We start from the raw sequence: 22,816 nt of genomic DNA on the forward strand, positions 1-22,816 counted from the left end.
CTGCTAACTTATCACCCAGGAGGGTCGGCCTGATGGTGTTGAAAGCACTGGAAAAGTCAAAAAACATGACCCTCACAGTGCTCGCCGGCTGGTCCAGATGGGTGTAGACACGATTGAGCAGGTAGATGATGGCGTCCTCTGTTCCGAGACGAGGCTGATAAGCGAACTGAAGGGGATCCAGATGTGGTCTTACTATGGGTCGCAGCTGGTCCAGGATGAGCCTTTCCAGGGTCTTCATGATGTGGGAGGTCAGTGCCACGGGCCTGTAATCCTGGGGGCCACTGGGACGAGGCGTCTTTGGTACAGGGACGAGGCATGATGTCTTCCACATCACCGGGACCCTCTGCAGACTCAGACTCAGCATAAACAGTTTATGAAAGACTCCACACAGCTGGGGGGCACAGGCCTTGAGGACAAGGGGACTCACTCCGTCTGGTCCAGCAGACTTGCCTGAGTGAAGTCTCCTCATTTGCATCTCAACCTGGTATTGAGTGAAGGTGATGGGTGGGGGAGGGGTGTCAGGAATCTCACAGGAGGCAACATGTGAAGAGAGAGGCTGGCAAAGTGGTGTGGCTCTGGATTCCAGGCTGACTGCAGGTGAGGTTGTGGTTGAGGTTGTTTAAGACCACTTTAAAAAATGACAAAAAGCTCAAAGCCTTTGCTCAGTACTGTACCTGCCACAACACAGTGTAACGTGTGGTGAACCTGAAAGGGGTACAACCTGCATCTTTAGTGTTAAAGAATGCTTCACATATCTCCACCTTAAAAAGTTGCTTTCCTCCTGCAGTTTTCCATTCTCTGTTATAACCCCCTTTCAAAAGATGAACACAGGCTAGAGATAAGCCAGGGCTGACTTTTGGCTTCATAGGGAATTCAAACCCATTGCACCAACGCTGGACGTTTTTCTGTTTTTTTTTTTTTTTTTGTTTGTTTTTTGCTCTTAAGACTACTTACCTTTTCTGGTCAGAAAATGCACGATTAGCCAAAGTCTCTTGTGGGTGCAAGATTTTCTAAAGCTTAATAAAGAGTATTTGCAGAAATTCCCTTCACTTACAATGCTGCAAGGTTGATGTAGCTTTCTTTTTTTGCCCGGTGACACCAAAAACATGTTGCCCACCACACCTTAAAATTCCCCAGCCAACCAACAAGGTTCACTGACATTGCTGCTTTTATTTTATATTCCTAGCCTTTTATTCTATAGCACAATTATAATAGAATAGAATACGATGAATTAGGTGTATTCAAACTTTATGCAGGGGGATATCAGGCAATCAGTGATGTATTTGCTGCACAGTGGTTTTTATGTCTTGTAATAGTCGCCACATTAAAGTCTTAAGGAAACATGAAAAGCAGGGTTTGCTACGTTACTGTTTTTAGCCCGTTTCCTGTAAATGTGATCAATCTCCCCAGAGTGTACTAAATCACTGATTTGAATCAGTTTACTGGGCTTATTGTGGAAGTTATAGCCAAATCAATAAAAACAGCTGGAATCTGGCCACAGATGAGAGGGAATCACTGTAGAATAAATGCGGAGACTTCAGAAAAGACATCATACGCATCACGGATTTTATAAAAAGACCTTGTGAGGTTTGTGCAAGTTTACGCAGGTCAGTTTGTGCTCGTTCACTTTTAGTGCCTGAAGCCACTGTTTATCCTGCCTTTTTTCCTTCATTAGGAAGCATTATTAGTTCAGTCAGAAACGAGTATTCTAGGCAATTCCACAACAGACTTTTTGGCTTGTCATTGTCAGAAAAACCCCAAAACATTATTAATAAAATAATAATGTTTAGTTGCCTTCACGTGGGTCGTGTTATCAGGATACTGAACCCAAATCCGCACTTATGAACATTTTCTATGCCCAGATTTTTCTCACACTGTCTCCTGTTCCTGCAGGCATCGACCCCTTACAGCCTGGAGTCCGAGTCTCTGAGGATGGACTGCATCATGTCAGGAGGGGCATCTCCCACTCTGGCCATCAATGCTGTGACCAACAAGGTAGGGCACCAGCTGTTCATAAGCTGTTTCAATACAAAACAGCGCAACAGCGCAGGCATACAAAGTTTATGTGACCGGACGCGTGGCTTCCATCCTCAGTTAGATACAGACAGAGGTTGGTTCGGCATTTGGCGACTCTCCTTTTAGAAAGAGCTTTTCTTCCATTTTGGCAAATTCAACAAATTCAAATAGGGATCCAGAGCCAGCAGAGCCAACATCATAACAAAGAAACAGCAAACAGTCAAAAAGAGAAGTAAAATCAGCGTGTCACTGTTCATTTTGACATGAGTTCATGAGGCTTGAGTTCTTTTGTTATAGCAATATCATCTACAACCTATTATCAAACATATCAGAATTGTTGTACAAGGTTACTGGATAACTGTGAGGTTGGAATTCATGCCGTGGTGGTGGAGGGGGCGTGGGTCAGAGGAGATTCATTAGCAGGTTGGACTCTCTGGATTGGGATTCATTTAAATGCTGTTAGTTTCATTGACGATGACCTTATATGCTTCAGAAGCGACAGATGTTCCATTCAGAGCTTTAAAACACTGTAGTAAAAATCTTCAGAATGATCATAGTTCGTTGGCATTTATATGAATGAATATTGATTTCTTAGTTCTGTGCAATGATTAGTCATTTGTACTTGCTTGTGAGGAAAATGTGTCAAACTTTGTCACAACATATTTATAGTGAGACATAACTGCAGCAGAAGCAGCAGCAGAAGTGTCTGTTTTTCTTTTTCGCCTCTTCTTTAGAGGCTGAGACGCCTTCAGAACAAGTCTTCACTTCTAGCAGAAAGCCTTACGCGACACAAACACACACAAGCATTTAAACACTAAACTGCGTGTGATCGCCTATGTGAGGGTCAGAGATCAAGCAGAGACAGGGACCTCTGACACCTATCTGATCTGACGCACACACCCACACAAACACAGTAATTATGCGCAGTGGGTGATCCTTTTCGTCCTGTCCCCAACCAAAGAGAAAATTTGTCCCGCAGCAGCTCGCATTACTCTGTTTGTTCTGGATGGGATGCGAAGGTCTGGACTTTGCAGCACGTTACAGTTTTCCATTCTGGACTTTTAACAGACCCTGACTCATACTTCCCAGAATTTGTCAATATGAGACACGAGGATGAGAATTTCTGCACTTTTTTTTCTTATCAGCGTTGTAGCCAAGTACTCATGCAATTTTAATCATTATTATTATTATTATTATTATTATCTGGAATTCAGTCCTTTTTTGCTGTGAGACACGGTAAACAACAGAGTGCAGTGGATTAACTTGCCTACCTGAAAAAGTAGATACTGCAGATCCTTCACATTTTCCACCATCATTCTTATAACAAAGCCGTTAATAACGTTATTAATCAATGCCGCAAAAGGTATTGCAGTTTTATTAGATAATCGCTAAGACAAAACAAGGACAGAGCTTCACAAGCAGCCAACTTGGTGCAGATCATCAAGCGATTATTGTTTGGCGTGTTTGGCGTGCCACTCGTGCAGCAGGTGGAGAAACAAAAGGATTTTCATTTGATTTCTTTAAACGTGTCAGGTTGCACTCAATCCGCGCTACGCCAGGAAAGACTAAAACTTGAGTCGTCTCAGACATCAGTATACATTTTGAAACAATGATTCAGAGCACGGAGACCTTGATGATAATGATGCCGATGCCGGCATCAGTGACATCCGCCCACATCCGCACAGGTGGCGTCCTGCAGGCACAGCAGTGCGTCAGAGCTTCTTCTATAACACGTTTGCTCTCGCCGATGTTCTGTTTGCATTGGACAAAGCCTGCACTACTGAAGGAAGGCGTTCCTATAATTTGATACTGGGAATTTAGGATAGCGGGGGTCGAGGGGGTGGAGGAGGATCAGGATCAGATCATTGCACTGAGTTACTGTAATGTTTGCATAATGAAAAAACAAATCTTTTATGATCTGTTGTGATTAGTGTTTCGGTTCTTTGCTTCTGTGTAGATTTCAACCTAAAGCACCTCATTAAACCTAAAAAGAAATCCCTGTTCCTTTACTTCCACAGTCAGGAGAATTAAACTTTCACCCAGTGCCGATATTACCAAAACTATTCAAACAGGAACAGTTCAGGATTAACACTTTAACCCACGACTCAATAGCACTTCTCTATCCTTTCTTTTTTGCCACTACAAGATGTTCTGCAGTGTAGAGCACTGCCCCAGAGAGCCTTTAATGTTGTCTCACCCGAAGGCTGTATTTTCGCATTTGTCTATACAATTAAATGTTGCCTGGAGGTAATGTTGGCGCTGCGCTTCACAAGTCCTGACAGTCAAATAAAACAAGAGAAACATGATTCAACGTAATCCTGAGGCATTGCTCTTGAACGCTTTGTGATCTGCTACAATAAGATATACAGCGTAGTTACTTCGAAGTGCAACTTGGTGTCTTTATCTAATCAGAATCAACAAGTTCAAGGTGGCAAAAAAAAAAAAAGCAAAATCACAAGCTTAGGGTCGGTGAGTCTATTTTTTTTCTTCTTTCGTTTAACACAGCAAAAGGACAAATTTATATAGACCAGAACTAATATTTCCACATTTTCCTCATAACTTGTTCCATCAGTTAATGGTGCATGGGTAACTCCTTGAGTGGCGCGGCACTCACTTCAGTCTGGATATGAATTGGCGCGTGAACAAATATGAGGCAGTGTAACAAAATAGGCTACAAGGAACAATAAAGTCATGAATCACTGCCTTTGAAGGGGTTTATGTGGTGCGTTGGCTCAAATCGTTGGCCCCATATAATAGCCTTTATTGTCATATTAACATCAACACTGTGTGTGTGTGTGTAGGTAGCGCTGTACAACCATGAAGCAGAAGGCAGCGAGAGTCCTGGGAGCCTGGGCGGCAGCCTTAGCAACAGCCTTTCAGAGCAAAGTTTGGCGTCCGTCAACCTCAACAACCGGAGCACCGCGGTCAGCAGTGGCAGCAACGTGCACGGATACACACCAGTAAGACCTTTGCTTTTGGTTGTTGTTGTTGTTTAGAGTGATCGCTTCTCGGTTTTATGTTTCTCGTGACAATTTTCCACTCAGAATTCAAGGACACTGCCACAGTGTCTGGTTTTTCATTCACAGCTGACAAATTTTAAACAAGCAGCATTAAAACTATTTTTACGTGTTCTGTGTCGTGTTTGGGTTTTTTTCCCCTGGATTCACTCGAAATAATCTGGATGATTCAGACACCGGTCGAGACACCAGATCAGTACAGAAGGTGTCTGCTGCACCCTTAGCAGACTGAGGAGGTGGTAACCAGCTAACAACATGTACGCTGGATCTACGGTACACTGCTCACTCTCATTTTATGTTTGATGCTCAGATTTTGCAGCCAAATATGTTTTCGCTCATCTTTAGCAGAGCACATTCACTGTGCGTAGAAGCAAAGTAATGGTTTTTCAAACAATTAGGCCTAATTGTGGTCGCCTATTTAAAAAATCAAGGGGAAATGGATTATCTCTCTATTGTAGTGCTACTTTAACATGCATAGAAAGAATCAAATGGGCAACTTCAGTCATCGCTTCTTATGTGCAGAATTTATTTGTGCTCAGACAAGTGAAGCTGACCCAATCCAAAGAGACTTTTATCATTCCTTCCTTCCAGAGGTATGGAAATGCAATTCAGAGTGCAGATTGATTGAAAACTCAGTTGCTTGTTGTTGAACATTGCATTCATATGGACTGATTATTTAGCTCGTGAATTGAATTTTGTTTTGCCGCAGACTATCAATACTCTTTGCAGCCGCTCGCGCCCCTCAGGGCCGAACACCACAAAATAAATTTCAAACCTGTGGGAAATGCTTTGATAGCGGCTTGCTTCTGTCATCCAAAAATAAAACAAGAAGCAAGTTTATCTTGGTTGGTTTTGCTGTTTTTAGATGAGTGTGAGCCAGATGCTGTGTGTGTGTGATTATTTAATACTTATGCTCTTGAACTTATGCTCTGAAAGCTCTTCGCGTCAAACCTCTTTCGACTTCAGACATTTTTGTAAACGACAATCCTACATTCACACCCACTTAACGCTGTGATTGGCCAGCTGTGTGGAGGTGAGAAAGGAGCGAAGGACTACACTCTAGCTCTAGCTCTTTTTTCCTCTGGTGGTTATGTAACTGCAGTACTGAGCAAAGAGTCTTGAGCCACCCCTCTCTTTATGTTTCGATTGAAAAAAAACAGTCTTTGTTGTAATTTTTTGAAGTGCTCTTGAGCAACAACTCTCTAGGCTTTCAGAGTTGTTTTTGGACGTTGGCTGCTTTTTCACTCATTTCCAGTCCAGTCTTTGTCCCTGACCGTTTTCAGACACATTTGGGGGTTTTATGTTGTTTTTTTTATTAAGCCACTTAACACTGAGCTACCATACCCCACTAACTCTATTATTTCAGCAGGTCCCACACACTGTATACAGAGGACACATTGATGCAGTCCCATGTTGTCCGCTGTTAATGTTCCTACAAACTTGGATAATACAAAGTAGAGAAAGAACTCTGCACATAGCTGTTTCGCGCCATATTTTATCCTGACAGTTTGAACTATTCCTTGTGCCTAAAAACAAGGTCCTATTTAACTGAGTAGTCTTAAATAGTCCAACTTACATGATAATGAGCTGCTTGTTTATTAAAGAGGGACTACATTAGGAAACCAATATGTTTGAACATAAACTGACCCATGATGAGCTTTTGAGATTCAAAACAACATATTAATGGAGTGATTTTGGACCCGATTAGGAGTGACCTGATGTCTGAATAACTGAAGCAGCTCCCGTTAGTTTTCCTTTCAAATCAAGTCAAGTGGCTTTATTGTCATTCCAACTATGTGCAGTGGTACAGTACACAGTGAAGCGAGACAACGGTGCTACGTACAACATATAACAGACAATCAACACAGGACTGCATAAAGTGCAAGTGTGCAAAAATTTCAAAAATCTCCCCCCAAAAAACCCCCAAACAGTGCAACACTAGGCAGAACAGAACGATACAGACACAAGCCAGTGGAGACACAACAGTGCAATAGCAAAGTGCAACAATGACAGTGGGTTGTGCAAAAGACTGATTGTCTTTCACTACTAATGTAGTATCTACAGGCTTTAAAGAAGTGATGCTCAAATGTTTTTGGTGTCCTCGTGACCTTTATAAGGTGCACAAAAAGGGGCGGTACACTTACACATTCTTGCTTTGCAGTCCACGAGGTTCCCTGCTGTGTCAACTGTCATTCATATTTTCACCTGTATATATTCTGGCTCCCAGTGGATAAACCTTTGTGAGCAAGTGTGCCTTTCTTTCTATTCAGTCCATTTCATTCTCCAAATCCTTGTAGTAGTGTAGCTACAACAGCGTTTTTTCCCCACTGCGATCACTAAAGTCCCTTTCGGTCAAATATAAATATGGGAACTAGACAGACCTGCATTGTGTTTGATGTATTTGTGATCGTTTTCGCGCCTGTGTCCCTCTAAACCAAATGTAATACAGTTTTAAAGGCCAGTCTCTGTTCAAAAACAAAATTACAGGAGGGCTGAAAAATCCCAACTCTTCATTATCTCTCCCTTGTAACAGCTGCTCACCTTTTTACCATCAATCACTTTTCCCTGCTCACCTCCCACCTGCATTAGCAAAGGTCAGTGCAATCTCATCTCGTTAACCTCTCATTTCTAGAGGCCATCTTTTGTTTTCTTCCTCCCTGCATCGGCTCCTCCACCTTTCGCCCTCCTCTTCCATCGTTTCAGACCTCATCTGCGGTCTAGTCCGGTGGGATCGGGTTTAGTTCTGACTCATTACCTGAAGCAGGTGATAGCCCCCTCCCCCCACATCCCTTTGACTGACGGTGATTACTGGTGGCATTGCTGGCAGAGATCTCAGACACCGAGAGAGTTTATGGAAAGGCTGGCATTATTGGGGTGGAGGTAGATGTGTGGGAGATGTGTCGTCGTAAGTTGGCTTATATTGGCAGAGACACACTGATCACAGCAAATTGCTTGAGTTCTCCGGGTGGATGGTGAGGAAGATGACAGCTTGGATGAAATGAGGGTGGATGAAGACCGGCTGCATTCACAATATGCGGCAGATATGTGAAGCTTCGTATTTTGTTTTTGCTTTTATGTGAAAAGAAATGAGAGGCAGCAGCGATTCCATTTTAATTGTGTGAAATTGAATTTGGTATGATCATCACTGTGAATGGCTGAATTATTAAATGATTTCTGACAGTAATTTATATAAAAAAAGTGTCCAGGGCTCGGCTGAAGTTTTAATTTAATTCATTTAAATTAAATCGTATTATTATTGAATTTTACTTTTCTGTCTGCCAATTGAAATTCAGGTGTGTTCACTTAGGTTCAGCCTGTAGAGACAAAAAAGCCAAGAGGTTTGTTTCTAATGCATTTTGACTTAAAGGCAGAGGTGCTCTCCACTTGACGCCTGTGCTAGGAAGCTGGATTTGGGATTATCCAGGTAACTTCAAGGTTAACCCTGGGTTTGCAGTATTACAGAGTCCGTTCACTTCTTAGCTCTACTTACTTGTTATTGTAGCCATGGTAACCTATCCTGCAGACCCGATCTAGGTTGTCAATCAGCAGGTATGAGATCACTGCTTACCAACCAATCAGTTATCTGGGAAATAGAATCACCATTTGTGGAAAAGTCCTTGGACTTTTGTGCATGCAGGGTCTAAAGTTTTTCATCTAGACTCTTGCTGTTTCCCCGATGAGCATTAGACTGTTCTATAGCCTATAATATATGATCCCAAAACAGGGCATCTGTGGACCTTAGAGTCTAAACCTACATTATAATTATGTTTTTATATTGAATCTTTAGGCTGTTCTCAGACCCTTAGACAAAATTGAGGCTACAGCTGAAAGAATAACAACTAAATCTATCACACATGCATCTAATTCATCACATTCTCCCATATTTCAATGTTAGAGTGTTGATACTTTTATTTTACTGACTATTGTACTGTGATTTTCTGTTTCACACCGCTTATTTCTCTACAGCAGGAGCATTTCTTTCAGTTACCCTCACAGTTTTATCATTCTTTGTGAGATCAGCGGCTCGCGTGCCAGTGGAGACGTCCATCTGTGTGACTGGCCGGATGCTGCCAGCGTCATCCCCTTAATGTGAACATGCTCATAGCTGGATTAATCAATCATGAGTTAAGTTATGAAGCTGATAACCACCTTTGTGTGACAATTTACCCTGATTGCTAATGTTAGGGTAAGTGAATAAGTTGCTAATATAATCTGACCAGATGTGCCTGATTTAAGGGTTAAAAAGCAAAATAATGGCCTCACAATAGTATTCATCAACAGGCGACAGGATCTGAGCATGCTCACTTAAGACTGGTCTCAGAAAACTATGAAGTAATAAAAATATAACAGCAAAAGACAACACTGGTGGTGCAGGTAAGGAACGAAATCGGTGCTGCATATGTAAATACACTGAGGTGTGGTTCAGCTTTAGTGCAATCTCACTGTTGTGTTAGAAGCTGTTGTTTCTAACACAACAGCTAAACTTTACAATACATTTAGCCATTCAGGAAATCACTTTTTGACCAGTTCAAAGTGAAATTAATTGTCTTCATGTAATATTCTTCCTGATCCAGGCCCACAAATACACCGAGCAGTTTCTATTCTGCAAACTGTAATTCTAACTTTTTAAAATCAACAGGGCAGCAGAGTAGGAGGATGTACGAAAACGTTGAATTTCTGAATAACTAACCCCAACGCAGAGCTCCTTTCTGCTCTGTTTGATCAAAAGAATCTGTGAAAATGTGTTATTTACAGCTGTTTTTAAACTGGAGCTACAGGATAACGTGCTCCAAACCAGGTTATGCGTTTCCCGCTGGTTGCTATGGTTACCTAACCAGGTAAAATGGGAGCGACTTTTTGAGTTCAAGCTCAAAAAGTGTAAAAGAGTGTCATAGCTACCGCGGTGTAACCCAGGTCTTTGAAGCCTTGATTGTTTTTTGCTGTCGCCATCTTGGTCTCTTTATTATTTATATAGTACTAACCACAGTGTGTCACTGAGACCATTAACACAAGAGGAAAGTGTTTACAGAGGTCAAGTCAGAAAGCTGTTTCCTCACAGACTTCTACTGGACCCATGGCATTTAAGAAGAACTCGGGTTTAAGGCACTCTCACACCAGGTTAACCTATTAACCTTACTTCAGATTATACAGATGTTAGAATTAACCTTCCAAAACTGGAGGCACAGGGCTTTGATGTGCAGAGGTGTGGAGTTGTAAAACAAATAATTTTATGGTGATAATTTGTTTTTTTACATAGCGTCTATATTGTGTTATTAGAAATATGTCTGTTGTTGCTATTGAGTTTATATTAGTAACAAAGCTGGATAAATACTAGCTGATAACTTATGGAGAAGGGGTGGGATTAAATAAATGTGCACTTCCTCCCACTTTTTTGTGGAACCTCTGTATTTTGTTTATATGATCAAAATAAATAGAACATTTATTTTGATCATATATAGGTTTAACACATACGTCATCTACATGATCCGTGCAGTCCCGAGTCACCTTTTGTGCTTCTGTTTTGCATCCTGTCTTTAGATTGACTGACACAAGTTATATTATGTCACATTAGGATCAAATATCTGAATTGTGAATCTTCTCTCTGGATACAAATTGCTGTTGTTTCGTAGCCGCGCACTGCTGCTGCAGGTGATGGAGGAAGATGGTGATGAAATACAATCCACTTAGGAGTAATCCAATAATTTTAAGCAGTTTCATGTGCGGTGAGATTTTACAACTGAATGGCAGTTCCTTGACAATTAAAACATTTTAACTGAGCCTTGGTTTAATTCGGGGAGGCACAGAAATTCTTGAAGTCACTAATATGCTCTCTAATCCTTCCATACATGCTCTGTGTATGACAAGCAGCAGTCAATAAAAGAACTAGGTGCCATTAGGTGGTGTTTTTTGTGTATTTTATAAACAGTAGAGCCAAGAGTTGGTTATGAATGAGCCAAAAAATGATTACTATTTTTGATGAACCAGTCAAGCACATAAAACGTATGCACTTGAACCTGCAATGCCTCATCACCTTGACGAACTAAATCTTTTCAATCGCAGTGTGAATTGAGCCTTTGTCAGGCGTTTTTCTGAAACCACGACGTTCCCTGATGTTCCCCGTGCCTTTTAACAGTCGATCTGTCTCTTCTTCCTATCCGCCTCGAAGGTGAGCAGCCACTCGGAACCTTCGTCCCAGTCCTTGAGCCTCCAGCAGCCCGCCCAACCTCCGCCGCCGCCTCCTCCTCCTCCCCCGCAGCCCCAGTACGGTTTACCTGTCCCCGAGTCACGGGACAAGCAGCTCTGCTTCTCAGACTTCGAGGACCTCAGCTCTTCGTTCCGCAGCCTTTACAAGTGCGTCTTCGAGCAGTCCTTCTCGCAGCAAGGTGGGTGGTTTTGTGTGCGGATTAGTGTGCCTGCTCATGCGTACCTGTTCGACACCTATAATAACACGTGTGTTCACTGGGAAATAAAGTAAACTTCTGTGTGAGGCTTTGTGCACATAATTAACTGACAAGAATAAGCCCCCCCTGCCACCACCACCTTTATAAATTCAAACAGTTTAACACTGGTTTCATAGCCGGCATTCCAGTATTAACCTCCACCACACGCTCCTACTCTGTTGTGTTTTAATAAACAAACAATCTGTTGTTCCGCATATCTGCGTTTTACGGCTCGCTCAGTCAAATGAGTAAAGGCAATTAAGAGTAAGAATTCAACAGAAGGGGGGGAAAAAACTCTCAAACACATCTGTAGTCGAGCAGAGCAAAGGGTTCTGCAGCTTTGATAGCAGCTAATTAGATTGGTTCTAAAGTTTGCGAAGCATCTCGCTAATTGCTTCCTGACGCTTTCAGGTCACTAGGCCTCCTCCCTCTTGGACACCCCACCATCGCACCAACCTCCTCTCACCTTCTCTCTTCTCCCTCTCGCGCTTTCTCTCTCTCACTTTTTACTCCTGATACACATCAACAAATCTTCTGTAACCAAGGAGATTGATACGCTCTGTTGACCCCCGCAACTGCTGCCTGGATTCACCCTCTGACAAGGTCCCCTTCAATTTGTGGTCAGGGTTGTACACAGAGTACAGATAAGACAATGAGAATATAGATGGTGGGGAAGAAAACGGCACTGCGTTGAGATCTAAAAGGAAAATGAGGAAGAAAATGGATTTAGCAGATGCTTGAAAGGGTCCCTTAAGTGTGAGGCTTAGCAGGAAACGGTGTCAGTAGTCATTGTATTTGAGAATTTGAGTCATCCAGACAGAGGAGCTCATCGTATCTACAGCGAGTCCAGGACCACACACCGCATTGCTACGGGCTCAGGCAGTGCCACCATCCTGAATTACAGGTCACAGTGAAGCAAATATGAACCTTTTCTAAAGAGCAAACGAGTGAATCAACAGCTGGGTCAACTTGTGAAGTCTCATTTTACAATCTGGCTTTCAAAATTATGCTGCCCTTTCCCTTTTTGCCATCTTAAAATCTTAAAGAGAACCCTGTTATTATTCCCTTTAAATGCACCCGTACGGTAAATTAGGAAAGAGGAACACAGCCGTGGTAAAATCATAGATAAAAATGGAGCTTTGATTTGCAGTACTGTAAATACAGTTAAGGCAATGAAAGCATTGACTATACACACAGCAGAGGGGAATAAAGAGACTGAATGAAAAATACTCTGCACTCGGTGGTGCACTCATCGATTCGCTTTTTATCGGTCACAAAAAGTTCTGAAGAGATCTTGGAGTGATAGCAAATAAAGGAAAAGGTAAACACGACTCAAACAAATGTACCAAAGGAAGGTAACCTTCGAAGAGTCCACCTTACTTTATAGTTGGACGTTGTACGTCCTTGGAAGAGCCTTTTACATTTAAGTAGTCACAAAACCGGGAAGCGGACAGCCGAGGTCCAGAAACGCTGCAGCATCATTTGAAAATTTAATGAGGCAGCAACCGACATAAAGCTTCTTCAGTGTCGATGATGAAAAGGAATTCATAGGTAGAGGTGAGGGAGAGTGTGTGTGTGTTTGTGTGTGTGAGGGATGAGTCAGAGATTCATATGACAAATCAGACAGGAGAGACACCGGGTGACGTAGCCAGGCTGGCTCGCCAAAACCTACACCCCCAATCAGAGATGATGGGTATCACCAATAGTGATTATCCTTGTTAACCCAGGCTTTCTGTTTCACGCTCTGTGTGTGCCCTCATAAAAGGGCTTGTTTGAAGCCTACTTAAATCAAAAGCATTATCAGATGAATGGCTGATAGAGATCTATAAAGAATATATCAAAATATAATGGCAGAAGCCCGCACTGGTGCTGCAAATAAGGCAAGAGAGCAGCTGGCAGAAAATCGTTAATCTTGTGAATTCATAAGTGAATCTATTTATTTTACCACCCAGTGCTGACATTTATGTCTAAAGTTACAGCTGCAAGCTACAGGGGTGCCAGTGCATTCGCCTCTGATGCCGTCCCACAGCCTGATGGCAAAGATGTGGAAGTCTGCTGCCAGATCAAAGTGAAATCAAATTTATTGATACATTATTCTTGCTGATAAATAGCCTCCACATAAACTGATCAGTTTTCTGATCCGAGCTGCAATTCCTGCAGTGTAAAATGGACTTGGATTCAACAAACCCGTATAATTCCTTTGGTGGTATTGTGATGTATAAGACATATTCCTGCTACTGAGAATCCATAGCAGTGGTTGTGCATGTGTGATTGAATAGGAGGCTAATAGCTGTGGGTGACATACCAAGGCATGTAGGTGGTTTAAACAATTGACTGACAATAATTTAGAAATGGCAACGTGAAAGTAATCCACATCCACTTTAAAATGAGTTCAAGAGAGCAAATCTGAACATGTTGTTGAAGGAGAATCTTTGGCTTTATTTGGTTGAGCTGTTATAGTGGAAAAAAGGTGTCTTCTCCATCATTTTTGCCCCATTTTTTAAAGTTTCATGTGTCTTTATGTTTTTTTCCCCAAGCAGGTTTGATGAGTATGCCCGGTGACTCGGGTCAACAGGCCCGCACCGCCTGCTCCTACCAGCACTCTCCTGGTGGGGGAAGCGGCAGCGGCCACCACCACCAACACAACCATGGCCAGACATCGCACCACCCTCACCACTCTCACGTCTCCCCTCACTCCACCCACGGTCAGCACCAACAGCACTCTGGTCACTCTCAGCAGCACTCGTCTCTCTCCCACCAGCAGAGTCACGCTGTGCAGGCCTGCCCCACAACAGGTGAGAACAGGTTTACAGACAAAGGGCATTACAGCATGTGTAGGATCTTTGGTGTCGCCTACTGGTGCACAACATCAGGAAAAACATGGGCAGACTTTAGCAACTTTCTAACAGGGATTGAATAATACTTTGCCAATCAGAGTAATAATAATAACATCAATACATCAGCTTGCACTGAACATACCAGGTCTTTAAATTTGAACGTGAAAGCTTTCTTTTAACGATAACATGAATGTTCACTAACAAAGCAACACGAGAGTCCCTTTGATTGTAGTTAATTACTCTGGGAGAGAGGTTACAAAGGCACAGATACTCATTGAGGTGAAAGGCAATTCATGTACTTTAAAAAACCCTTATCCTTAATTACCATAATTTGTTTCAAAATCACTGAATTCAGTTAATTCGGAACAAATTTGCTCAGAAACCACAGACAAAAGATGCTTTATATCCCAGTTTCCATCAACATCTGGGGAAGTTTGTGCAGACACTGCACAGGAGCAGGAACTGCTTATATGATGTGCTTAACATACACAATATAGACCTGACCACTGGTGTTTTACCTTCACAGCCCCCTCATTTAGGATATGGATAACCATAATTCTTTTTAAGATCTATTTCTGGCATTTTAGCCTTTATTGAAAGGGCAGGAAAGCAGGGGGAATGACCTGAAGCACATGGTCTCGGGTGCATTCAGACTCAGCTTCTGCAGCAGCCTTTCGGCATGAGGTCCTGCTCAACCAAGTGAGCTATGCTGGCATTGAGTATAAGCGAAATTCTTCTGGCCTGGTGAACAAGTGGTTATATTACACCAAAAGCAAACCTTCCTCACTATTACCGTTCACATTATGTTTTCCAAGAAACAGAAAACCAGTAATCTCAGCGTCCTCGCAGCAAGAAAGTTCCCCCTGCTGCCCTTGTGCCCTCGGCTTTCACCTACATCCAGAGTCATGCTTGTCAGGTTAGCTGGTGATTTTAAAGTGGCTGTAGGTACGATTGTATGCCTCTGTGTGCAGGGCGTACTCTGTGTCTTAACAGCTGGGGATTAGCTCCAGCGCCCCTTCAACCCTAAATTAGATAAACAGTTAAGAAAGAAATGGATGGCTTGATGCTTTTAGACATGGGGAAACAGGCAGTTAAAGAAATAATAAAGTTGTTTGCTTATCATTTGAAAATGGGTTTAAAATGTAAAACATGTGCAACAGTAAAAGAAAAATAAAATCAAAATATGTTTCTTTTTATCTGGCGTGACTGTGATTAGCAGTGGGGGAGACTACCTTCAGGGTTGAAATGACAAAATTATGAAAATATTGTCCGGTGTTCTTTTCATTCCGATGCCGCTGTAGAAGAGAAGACCTCCTATTACCGAGACTTTCACTTTGAAAGCCCCAATGCTATTTCTCCAGTTTCTCTGCTTTTCTAATTCTCCTGAAAAGACCATACAAAGCTCAAAGTATAGCTTCACATATATAGGCGCACCAAAACACTGATTCAACATTGCGATTTCCAAGGCCACATTGGTGTAACTGCAGTTCACCTAACACATCAGAATGGCACATCTGTGTACGCGGGCATTGGATTTGTATTGTATTCTTTCCTCTATAAGGTGTTTGATTTTTATGAGGCTGAGCTGATACAAACAGGCTTCTCCAAATCTTCACGAGGCTTTTCCTACTCATATTCCCAGTCTTTGTGTGTGTTTTTTCTCTTCGTGTCTCTGCAAGAGAGCTCTCAGGCCAGTGGAAAAGCCTATTTAGACATTATTTATCTAGGTTAGTATTCCCCACAACCAAGCTGAGGATGAATGAAAGCAACCTCTCTGTCTTTGATCCACGGCCTGAGAATGTATTGTTGTTTGGGTTGTGGTGGTGAAGGCGCTGAAAAGAATCTTCTTTCTTTTGCCTCACAAGCAAAGCTATGACTGGATTTTGTTGTCTTTCTTTTTGTGTGTAAACTCATGCCACCTTGTGGCTGTTTGCAGAACAGACAGATCTTTTTAAAGTGAATTAGTTTACCAGTTTGGGATCATCTAACAGTGTTGTGTTCTTCAGTATCACTGCAGATAACCAATGCTGTTTTATATCTGGGATAAATCTTTTGAAACACGCAATTTAAAGACACCATGTTTGGTTTATTTTGAAATTTTTTTTTATATTTTATCTATTAGATGTTTTAATTCTGAATTTGATTCCTTTTTTATTTTACAATGCGATGCTCCAGGGTAAGAATAGTGCCACCTTGCAAAGTCAGTTCAGAAAAGTTAAAAAAGACATGCATGTTAAATGACATTAATATGGGACATTATTCTGATTCTTACCCTCGTTGCTTCGTGTGAAAATCCTTTGTTTTTTCCAGGTTGTCTTTTGCAACATTTGGAAAAATGTTTCTTTAAAGAGATGTTTGTCTGTGTGTGTGTGTGTGTGTGTGTGTGTGTGTGTGTGTGTGTGTGTGTGTGTGTGTGTGTGTGTCAGTCATGTCATCAGACTGGTACCCCAACCTGGACTGGCTGAAGGAGAGCTGCCGCATCGCTACCAGCTACAACTGGGCTGACGTAGACCTCTCCCCATTCCAAGGTAAAGCAAACACACAACTGCCATCAGTGTGGACAAATGAAATGAACACTGATAAAGCTGTCTACCGCGGCCCGCCTAAACACGGGGAAAATTGATAAAATGCGTATCATGTCGATCAGCTGCTTTGATTAAACCATTGTGATTCCTCTCTGTGCTTTCATATGCACTCGCCCTGAGGCTCAGTGTTATAATATCCAGTGTGGTAATAGTACTGCCCTAATAAAAGTCATTATCCTGCATCTGAGAGGTTCCCACTCTTATTCTCTCACACACGCACACACACACACACACATAGACACACACAAGCTGTCTCGCTCCCTCCCAATTGTATGATGTGAATAATCCAATTAGGTCCCGGCTCAGTAACAGCCTCTTATCACGGTCAGCGCACAAAGCCGGCAACATCCACACGCGATTGATGACGACGGCTGGTCCTGTAGCTCACAGACCGCTGCTGTCTCTCTCTCTCTCTCTCTACTTCTGCAACGCTTGACCTCTCTCACACCGCCGTAATGCCATCCTCTACTCTCTCTGGCTCATCTCCAAACAGCAGGGACCGAGCCTCTTGTCTCTGTCGGCGCCACATACGAGCCATACAAATGTGTTTTTGGGCAAAATATCCGTCTTCACGTTTGAAAAATGGAAGCTTGAGCTTGTCTTATTTTGGAAGCGGTAAATACCAGAGGAGGTGATTTCAGTTCAGCGTCTTCTGCGTTGTTTTAAATGTGAACAGGCATCCCGTCAGAACAAAAGACGGTTTGTAGTTTCAAGGTTTTGAAACTTACGGTGACAGTAAACTGTAGTGAGATTCTTGTGCTGGATGTGTCCTCACGGTGATGGATGATAAATAATTTATTTCTTATTCAACCCGTGATTTGCTGACGGTGGTAAGAAAAAGTTCTGCAGAAGTTGTCTGGGAAAAGTCATGAAGGAGTGCATGTTTTTTTGCTGTAATGTTTAGCATGTAGAGTGACACATATTAAGGAGAAATATCACAAAAAATGATATGTTAACTACAATTTTTGATGCTGCAAATGATATATTTAGAAGGGGGAAAATACAGGGCGGGCCATTTATATGGATACACCGTAATAACATGGGAGTGGTTGGTGATATTAAAGTCCTGTTTGTGGCACATTAGTATATGTGAGGGGACAAACTCCTCAAGATGGGTGGTGACCATGGTGGCCATTTAGAAGTCGTCCATCTTGGATACAACTTTTGTTTTTTCAATAGGAAGAGCGCCATGTGACACATCAAACTTATTGGTAATGTCACAAGAAAAACAATGGTGTGCTTGGTTTCAACGTAACTTTATTCTTTCATGAGTTATTTACAAGTTTCTGACCACCTATAAAATGTGTTCAATGTGCTGCCCATTGTGTTGGATTGTCAATGCAACCCTCTTCTCCCACTCTTCACACACTGATAGCAACACCGCAGGAGAAATGCCAGCACAGGCATCCAGTATCCGTAGTTTCAGGTGCTGCACATCTCGTATCTTCACACCATAGACAATTGCCTTTAGATGACCCCAAAGATAATAGTCTAAGGGGGTCAGATCGGGAGACCTTGGGGGCCATTCAACTGGCCCACGACGACCAATCCACTTTCCAGGAAACTGTTCATCTAGGAATGCTCGGACCTGGCACCCATAATGTGGTGGTGCACCATCTTGCTGGAAAAACTCAGGGAACGTGCCAGCTTCAGTGCATAAAGAGGGAAACATGATCATGTAGCAATTTCAAATATCCAGTGGCCTTGAGGTTTCCATTGATGAAGAATGGACCCACTATCGTTGTACCCCATATACCACACTAAACCATCACTTTTGTTGTTCCAACAGTCTTGGAGGGATCCATCCAATGTGGGTTAGTGTCAGACCAGTAGCAGTGGTTTTGTTTGTTAACTTCAACATTTACATAAAAGTTTGCCTCATCACTGAACAAAATCTTCTGCGTGAACTGAGGGTCCTGTTCCAATTTTTGTTTTGCCCATTCTGCAAATTCTGTGCGCCGATCTGGGTCATCCTCGTTGAGATGCTGCAGTAGCTGGAGTTTGTAAGGGTGCCATTTGTGAGCAGCTAATATCCGCCGAAGGGATGTTCGACTAATGCCACTCACCAGTGACATGCGGCGAGTGCTACGCTGTGGGCTCTTGCTGAATGAAGCTAGGACAGCCACTGATGTTTCTTCATTAGTGACAGTTTTCTTGCGTCCACATTTTGGCAAATCCAACACTAAACCAGTTTCACGAAACTTAGCAAGCAGTTTGCTAACTGTAGCATGGGAGATGGGTGGTCTAGTAGGGTGTTTTCCATTAAAATCTGCTGCAATGACCCGGTTACTGCGTTCACCAGATATCAACACAATTTCGATCTGCTCCTCACGTGTTAACCTCTTCGACATGTCAATGGCTGTGAACAAAGAGAAACTTGTAAATAACTCATGAAAGAATAAAGTTACGTTGAAACCAAGCACACCATTGTTTTTCTTATGACATTACCAATAAGTTTGATGTGTCACATGGCCCTTTTCCTATTGAAAAAACAAAAGTTGTATCCAAGATGGCCGACTTCTAAATGACCACCATCACCACCCATCTTGAGGAGTTTGCCCCCTCACATATACAAATGTGCCACAAACAGGACTTTAATATCACCAACCATTCCCATTTTATTACGGTGTATCCATCTAAATGGCCCACCCTGTACATTTTGCTCAATATAATTAGCGAGTCTAAAGGAAACTTGTAACTTATTTTGTGGTCAAGAATTTACATCTAATTTTAAAACACTGTTACGATTCTGCAAATACCAAATTTCCTATTTTCAGAATTTAAAATGTCACAATCTACAGTGATGAAACTCGATTGCATTAAATGATGAAGCTACAAGGATGTCTGAGATACTGAAGCAAGAATTATTAAAGAATTGACATTTTGTACGCAGTTAAATCAGCTGATGAAACTATTAAAAATACATTTGTATTTTTTCCCAGCAGTGACTTAGTGGTGTCCACACCTTTAAATCATAGACTCATTAATATCCTCCCATAAGCATCCACATGTATTTATTTATCAGTGTTTTAGTCCACATAAATATTAAATAATGTATTTGGTGAATAAATCAAAGGCTTCTGACACAGTTGTAAAAATGTACTTCTAAAGCTTTTAAGGCTTAAGGGGAACAGTATCATAGCCGGTATACACTGATCAGGTCTAACTTTATGACCTTCGCTACCCACATGCATCAGTGAGCTTTGGCCACCAATGACCCTGTCGCTGGTTCACCTTGGACCCCTTTGATAGATACTGACCACTGCAGACCAGGAACACTCCACAAGAGCTGCAGTGTTGGAGAAAATCTGACGCATGTCAAACTCACTCAAATCCTTACATGTGCCCATTTTTCCTTCTAACACATCAACTTTGAGGACAAAATGTTCACTTGCTCCCTGATATCTCCCACCCACTAACAGTGGGTTAGTGATGATGAAGAAAGAATGAGTGTAACCTCCCCTGTCAGTGGTGTATATGGTAAATGGCCTGTATTTGTATAGCGCTTTACTTAGTCCCTATGGACCCCAAAACACTTTACACTACATTCAGTCATCCACCCATTCACACACACATTCACACACTTGTGATGGCAAGCTACATTGTAGCCACAGCTGCCCTGGGGCACACTTACAGAGGGTTAGGGACACTTGTACCACCAGGCCCTCTGACCACCACCAGTAGGCAACAGGTGAAGTGTCTTGCCCAAGGACCCAACGACCGAGACTGTCGGAGCCGGGGCTCGTACCAGCACCCTTCCGATTACAAGACAAACTGCCAACTCTTGAGCCACAATCGCCCTATATGAAAGGTGTGATCACCCCTGCAAGATCAATTTCTTGTGCATCTCTACCGACGCTTCTTCTTCTTCTTTTGGATTACTCCATAGAAGTCCCGTTATGAACCCTGTACCTGTGCCTCTGTGATGATCCGGTGTGTCAGGCTGGAAATCCTTTGACTTTTTTTTTTTATTCATGCAAAATTTGAAAACGCATGCTGTGATTTTTTTTTTTTCCTGCAGGTGCGACTACAATTGAGCCTGTATGTTCATTCTATAAACATATTCCTAATTTATTAGATAAAACACCAAGGGAATTACACTACATCACAAAAAAATACAATTTACTCGATTTGATAAGCACTGATGCATGCCTGATGTTTAAAATTATTCATTAGTCAATCACCACCCACTTAGAGGATGTCGGGTATTTCTTGGCAGTGGAAGTGCTGCTAAGAAGAAAGCATCTATTAGAGAACAGCAACGTTTGGTCTGCTTTTTCAGTAAAGTAGTGAAGGAAGTGAAATTTTTATACCCACACAAATGAGAGACTCATTTTTGCCGTGTTTAAAAAAAATCACAGAAACCAGTGCTGGCCTTGCATCCTTTATATTTAGCATATTGATTTAATTTAATAATAGGTTTTCTCTTATATCGCTTCTTTTTCTGTTTTTTCTTTGTTTGTTTTTTTCCTGTCTGGCAGAACAAGCTGAACAAATGCAAATTAACAACTCGTGCATTAATTTACCTGTAAAAAAACAAATCAAAACAATAAAATAAAGTACATGAAACAATGTCACATCTTGAAGCAGTAAAAGCTCTGGTGCGTGGCAGTCACAGCACTTTGCTTCCTCTCTCTGTCAGGTCTGAAGGAGAGCATGCGACAGGCGGAGCTCAGCAACTGGTCTCTTGATGCTGCCCAGATGGCTGACCTGTGTTCCTCCATTAACCAATTCTTCATGGCGACGGGGGTCATCCCCCCTCAGGGCGCCACCCACCCACAACCTCAGGTCCAACATCCAGCGCCGCCGTCTGCTCCTCAGCACCCGGCTCAGCCGCACGGGGCCATGCATCCAAAGCCCAGCCATCACAATCAGCATGGGCAACACAACCCACATAATCAACACATCAGCACAGGTCAGTCTGCCGGGCCAAGGATCCTGTACTATAAGGATAGCAGTATATTAGATTGTTGCATCTGGGACCAGAGGCTGAGATTTCTGCTAGTAACCAGCTTAGACCTGGAAAGTCAGCTGCTTTATATGTGCACAGGGCTTTACACACATGCACACATGGCAGCATCGTACTCTGGACTGCTGTTCTGTTATTTAATTATTAACACCGCAGTATCCTGTTAAAAAAAACAAACATTACAATAAAATGCTGTTATTTATTTTTATCTGATGACTCCACTCATGTGTCAGAAGAAAAGAAAAGCGTGAAAAAGAAAGTATGTTAACTTAAAATAACATATGGAACCCCAAAAAACTCTCCATTAGCAAAATAATGGTTCCTGCTGTTAGTTGACGGGATGGAGGCAGGAGCTCAGCTGACTGCCAGTCTCTCCGCTCGCTGTGTCATTGTTGGCTCGTTGTCTATTTACAGCAAAATTATGGAGTCTGTCAGTTTAATGGCAACTGAAGTAAAGATATGAAGATGGGGGAATATTTCACCAGAGGGAAATCCACTGAGTGGCAGCAGAATCTATTGGATTTCTCTGGCTTAGCATAAAACGACAATAAAATTGTGTGCGCCCATGATAACAGCTTGTGTTCTGCAAAGATGAGTAGTGTGAAAGCCGGGATACTAATCTGACAGTTAGTCATTGCCCTTTTGTCTATTCTCCCACAGGGAACATGTACATGGACTCGAGACAAAACCTTTCTTCTCTGATGGGCCCACCAGGATATCCTCACATGCCTCCCATGAGCAACACTGCTCCCACCATGACAGGTGACTCTCCCATCGCTCTCTTAACAGGTCAGGAGGAGCCTGGAGAAATACATGGTGTATATGGAGGCTTACACAGAGGCTGTGTGTGTGTGTGTGTGTGTGTGTGTGTGTGTGCGTGTGTGCGTGTGTGTGTGTGAGCAAGAGAGAGATAGAGATTTTTGGCAATAGCACACTTTAAACTGGATAACAC

The 22,816-nt window shown here is 42.3% G+C and overlaps 1 protein-coding gene across 4 annotated transcripts in view; it reads left to right on the top strand.

The window, feature by feature from the left end:
• Window positions 1-22,816, top strand: part of LOC147305006 (forkhead box protein J3-like) — a 75,647-nt gene that overhangs the window by 49,736 nt on the left and 3,095 nt on the right. Inside the window, exons 6-12 of one of the 4 annotated variants that reach the window (XM_086277938.1) lie at window positions 1,894-1,995; window positions 4,818-4,976; window positions 11,200-11,416; window positions 14,011-14,268; window positions 16,737-16,838; window positions 21,538-21,810; window positions 22,525-22,653. In XM_086277938.1, the coding sequence (XP_086134064.1) occupies window positions 1,894-1,995; window positions 4,818-4,976; window positions 11,200-11,416; window positions 14,011-14,268; window positions 16,737-16,838; window positions 21,538-21,810; window positions 22,525-22,653 (1,240 nt within the window). The remainder of the gene's footprint in view (window positions 1-1,893; window positions 1,996-4,817; window positions 4,977-11,199; window positions 11,417-14,010; window positions 14,269-16,736; window positions 16,839-21,537; window positions 21,811-22,524; window positions 22,654-22,816) is intronic. The other 3 variants (XM_086277940.1, XM_086277939.1, XM_086277941.1) reach the window with 3 other exon arrangements.

The sequence above is a fragment of the Aulonocara sp. 'chitande type north' Nkhata Bay genome, linkage group LG20, assembly GCF_057382095.1.
Source record: "Aulonocara sp. 'chitande type north' Nkhata Bay isolate Kocher_YH1m ecotype deep benthic linkage group LG20, A_spYH_male_GT1.1, whole genome shotgun sequence".
Taxonomy (NCBI): Eukaryota; Metazoa; Chordata; class Actinopteri; order Cichliformes; family Cichlidae; genus Aulonocara; species Aulonocara sp. 'chitande type north' Nkhata Bay.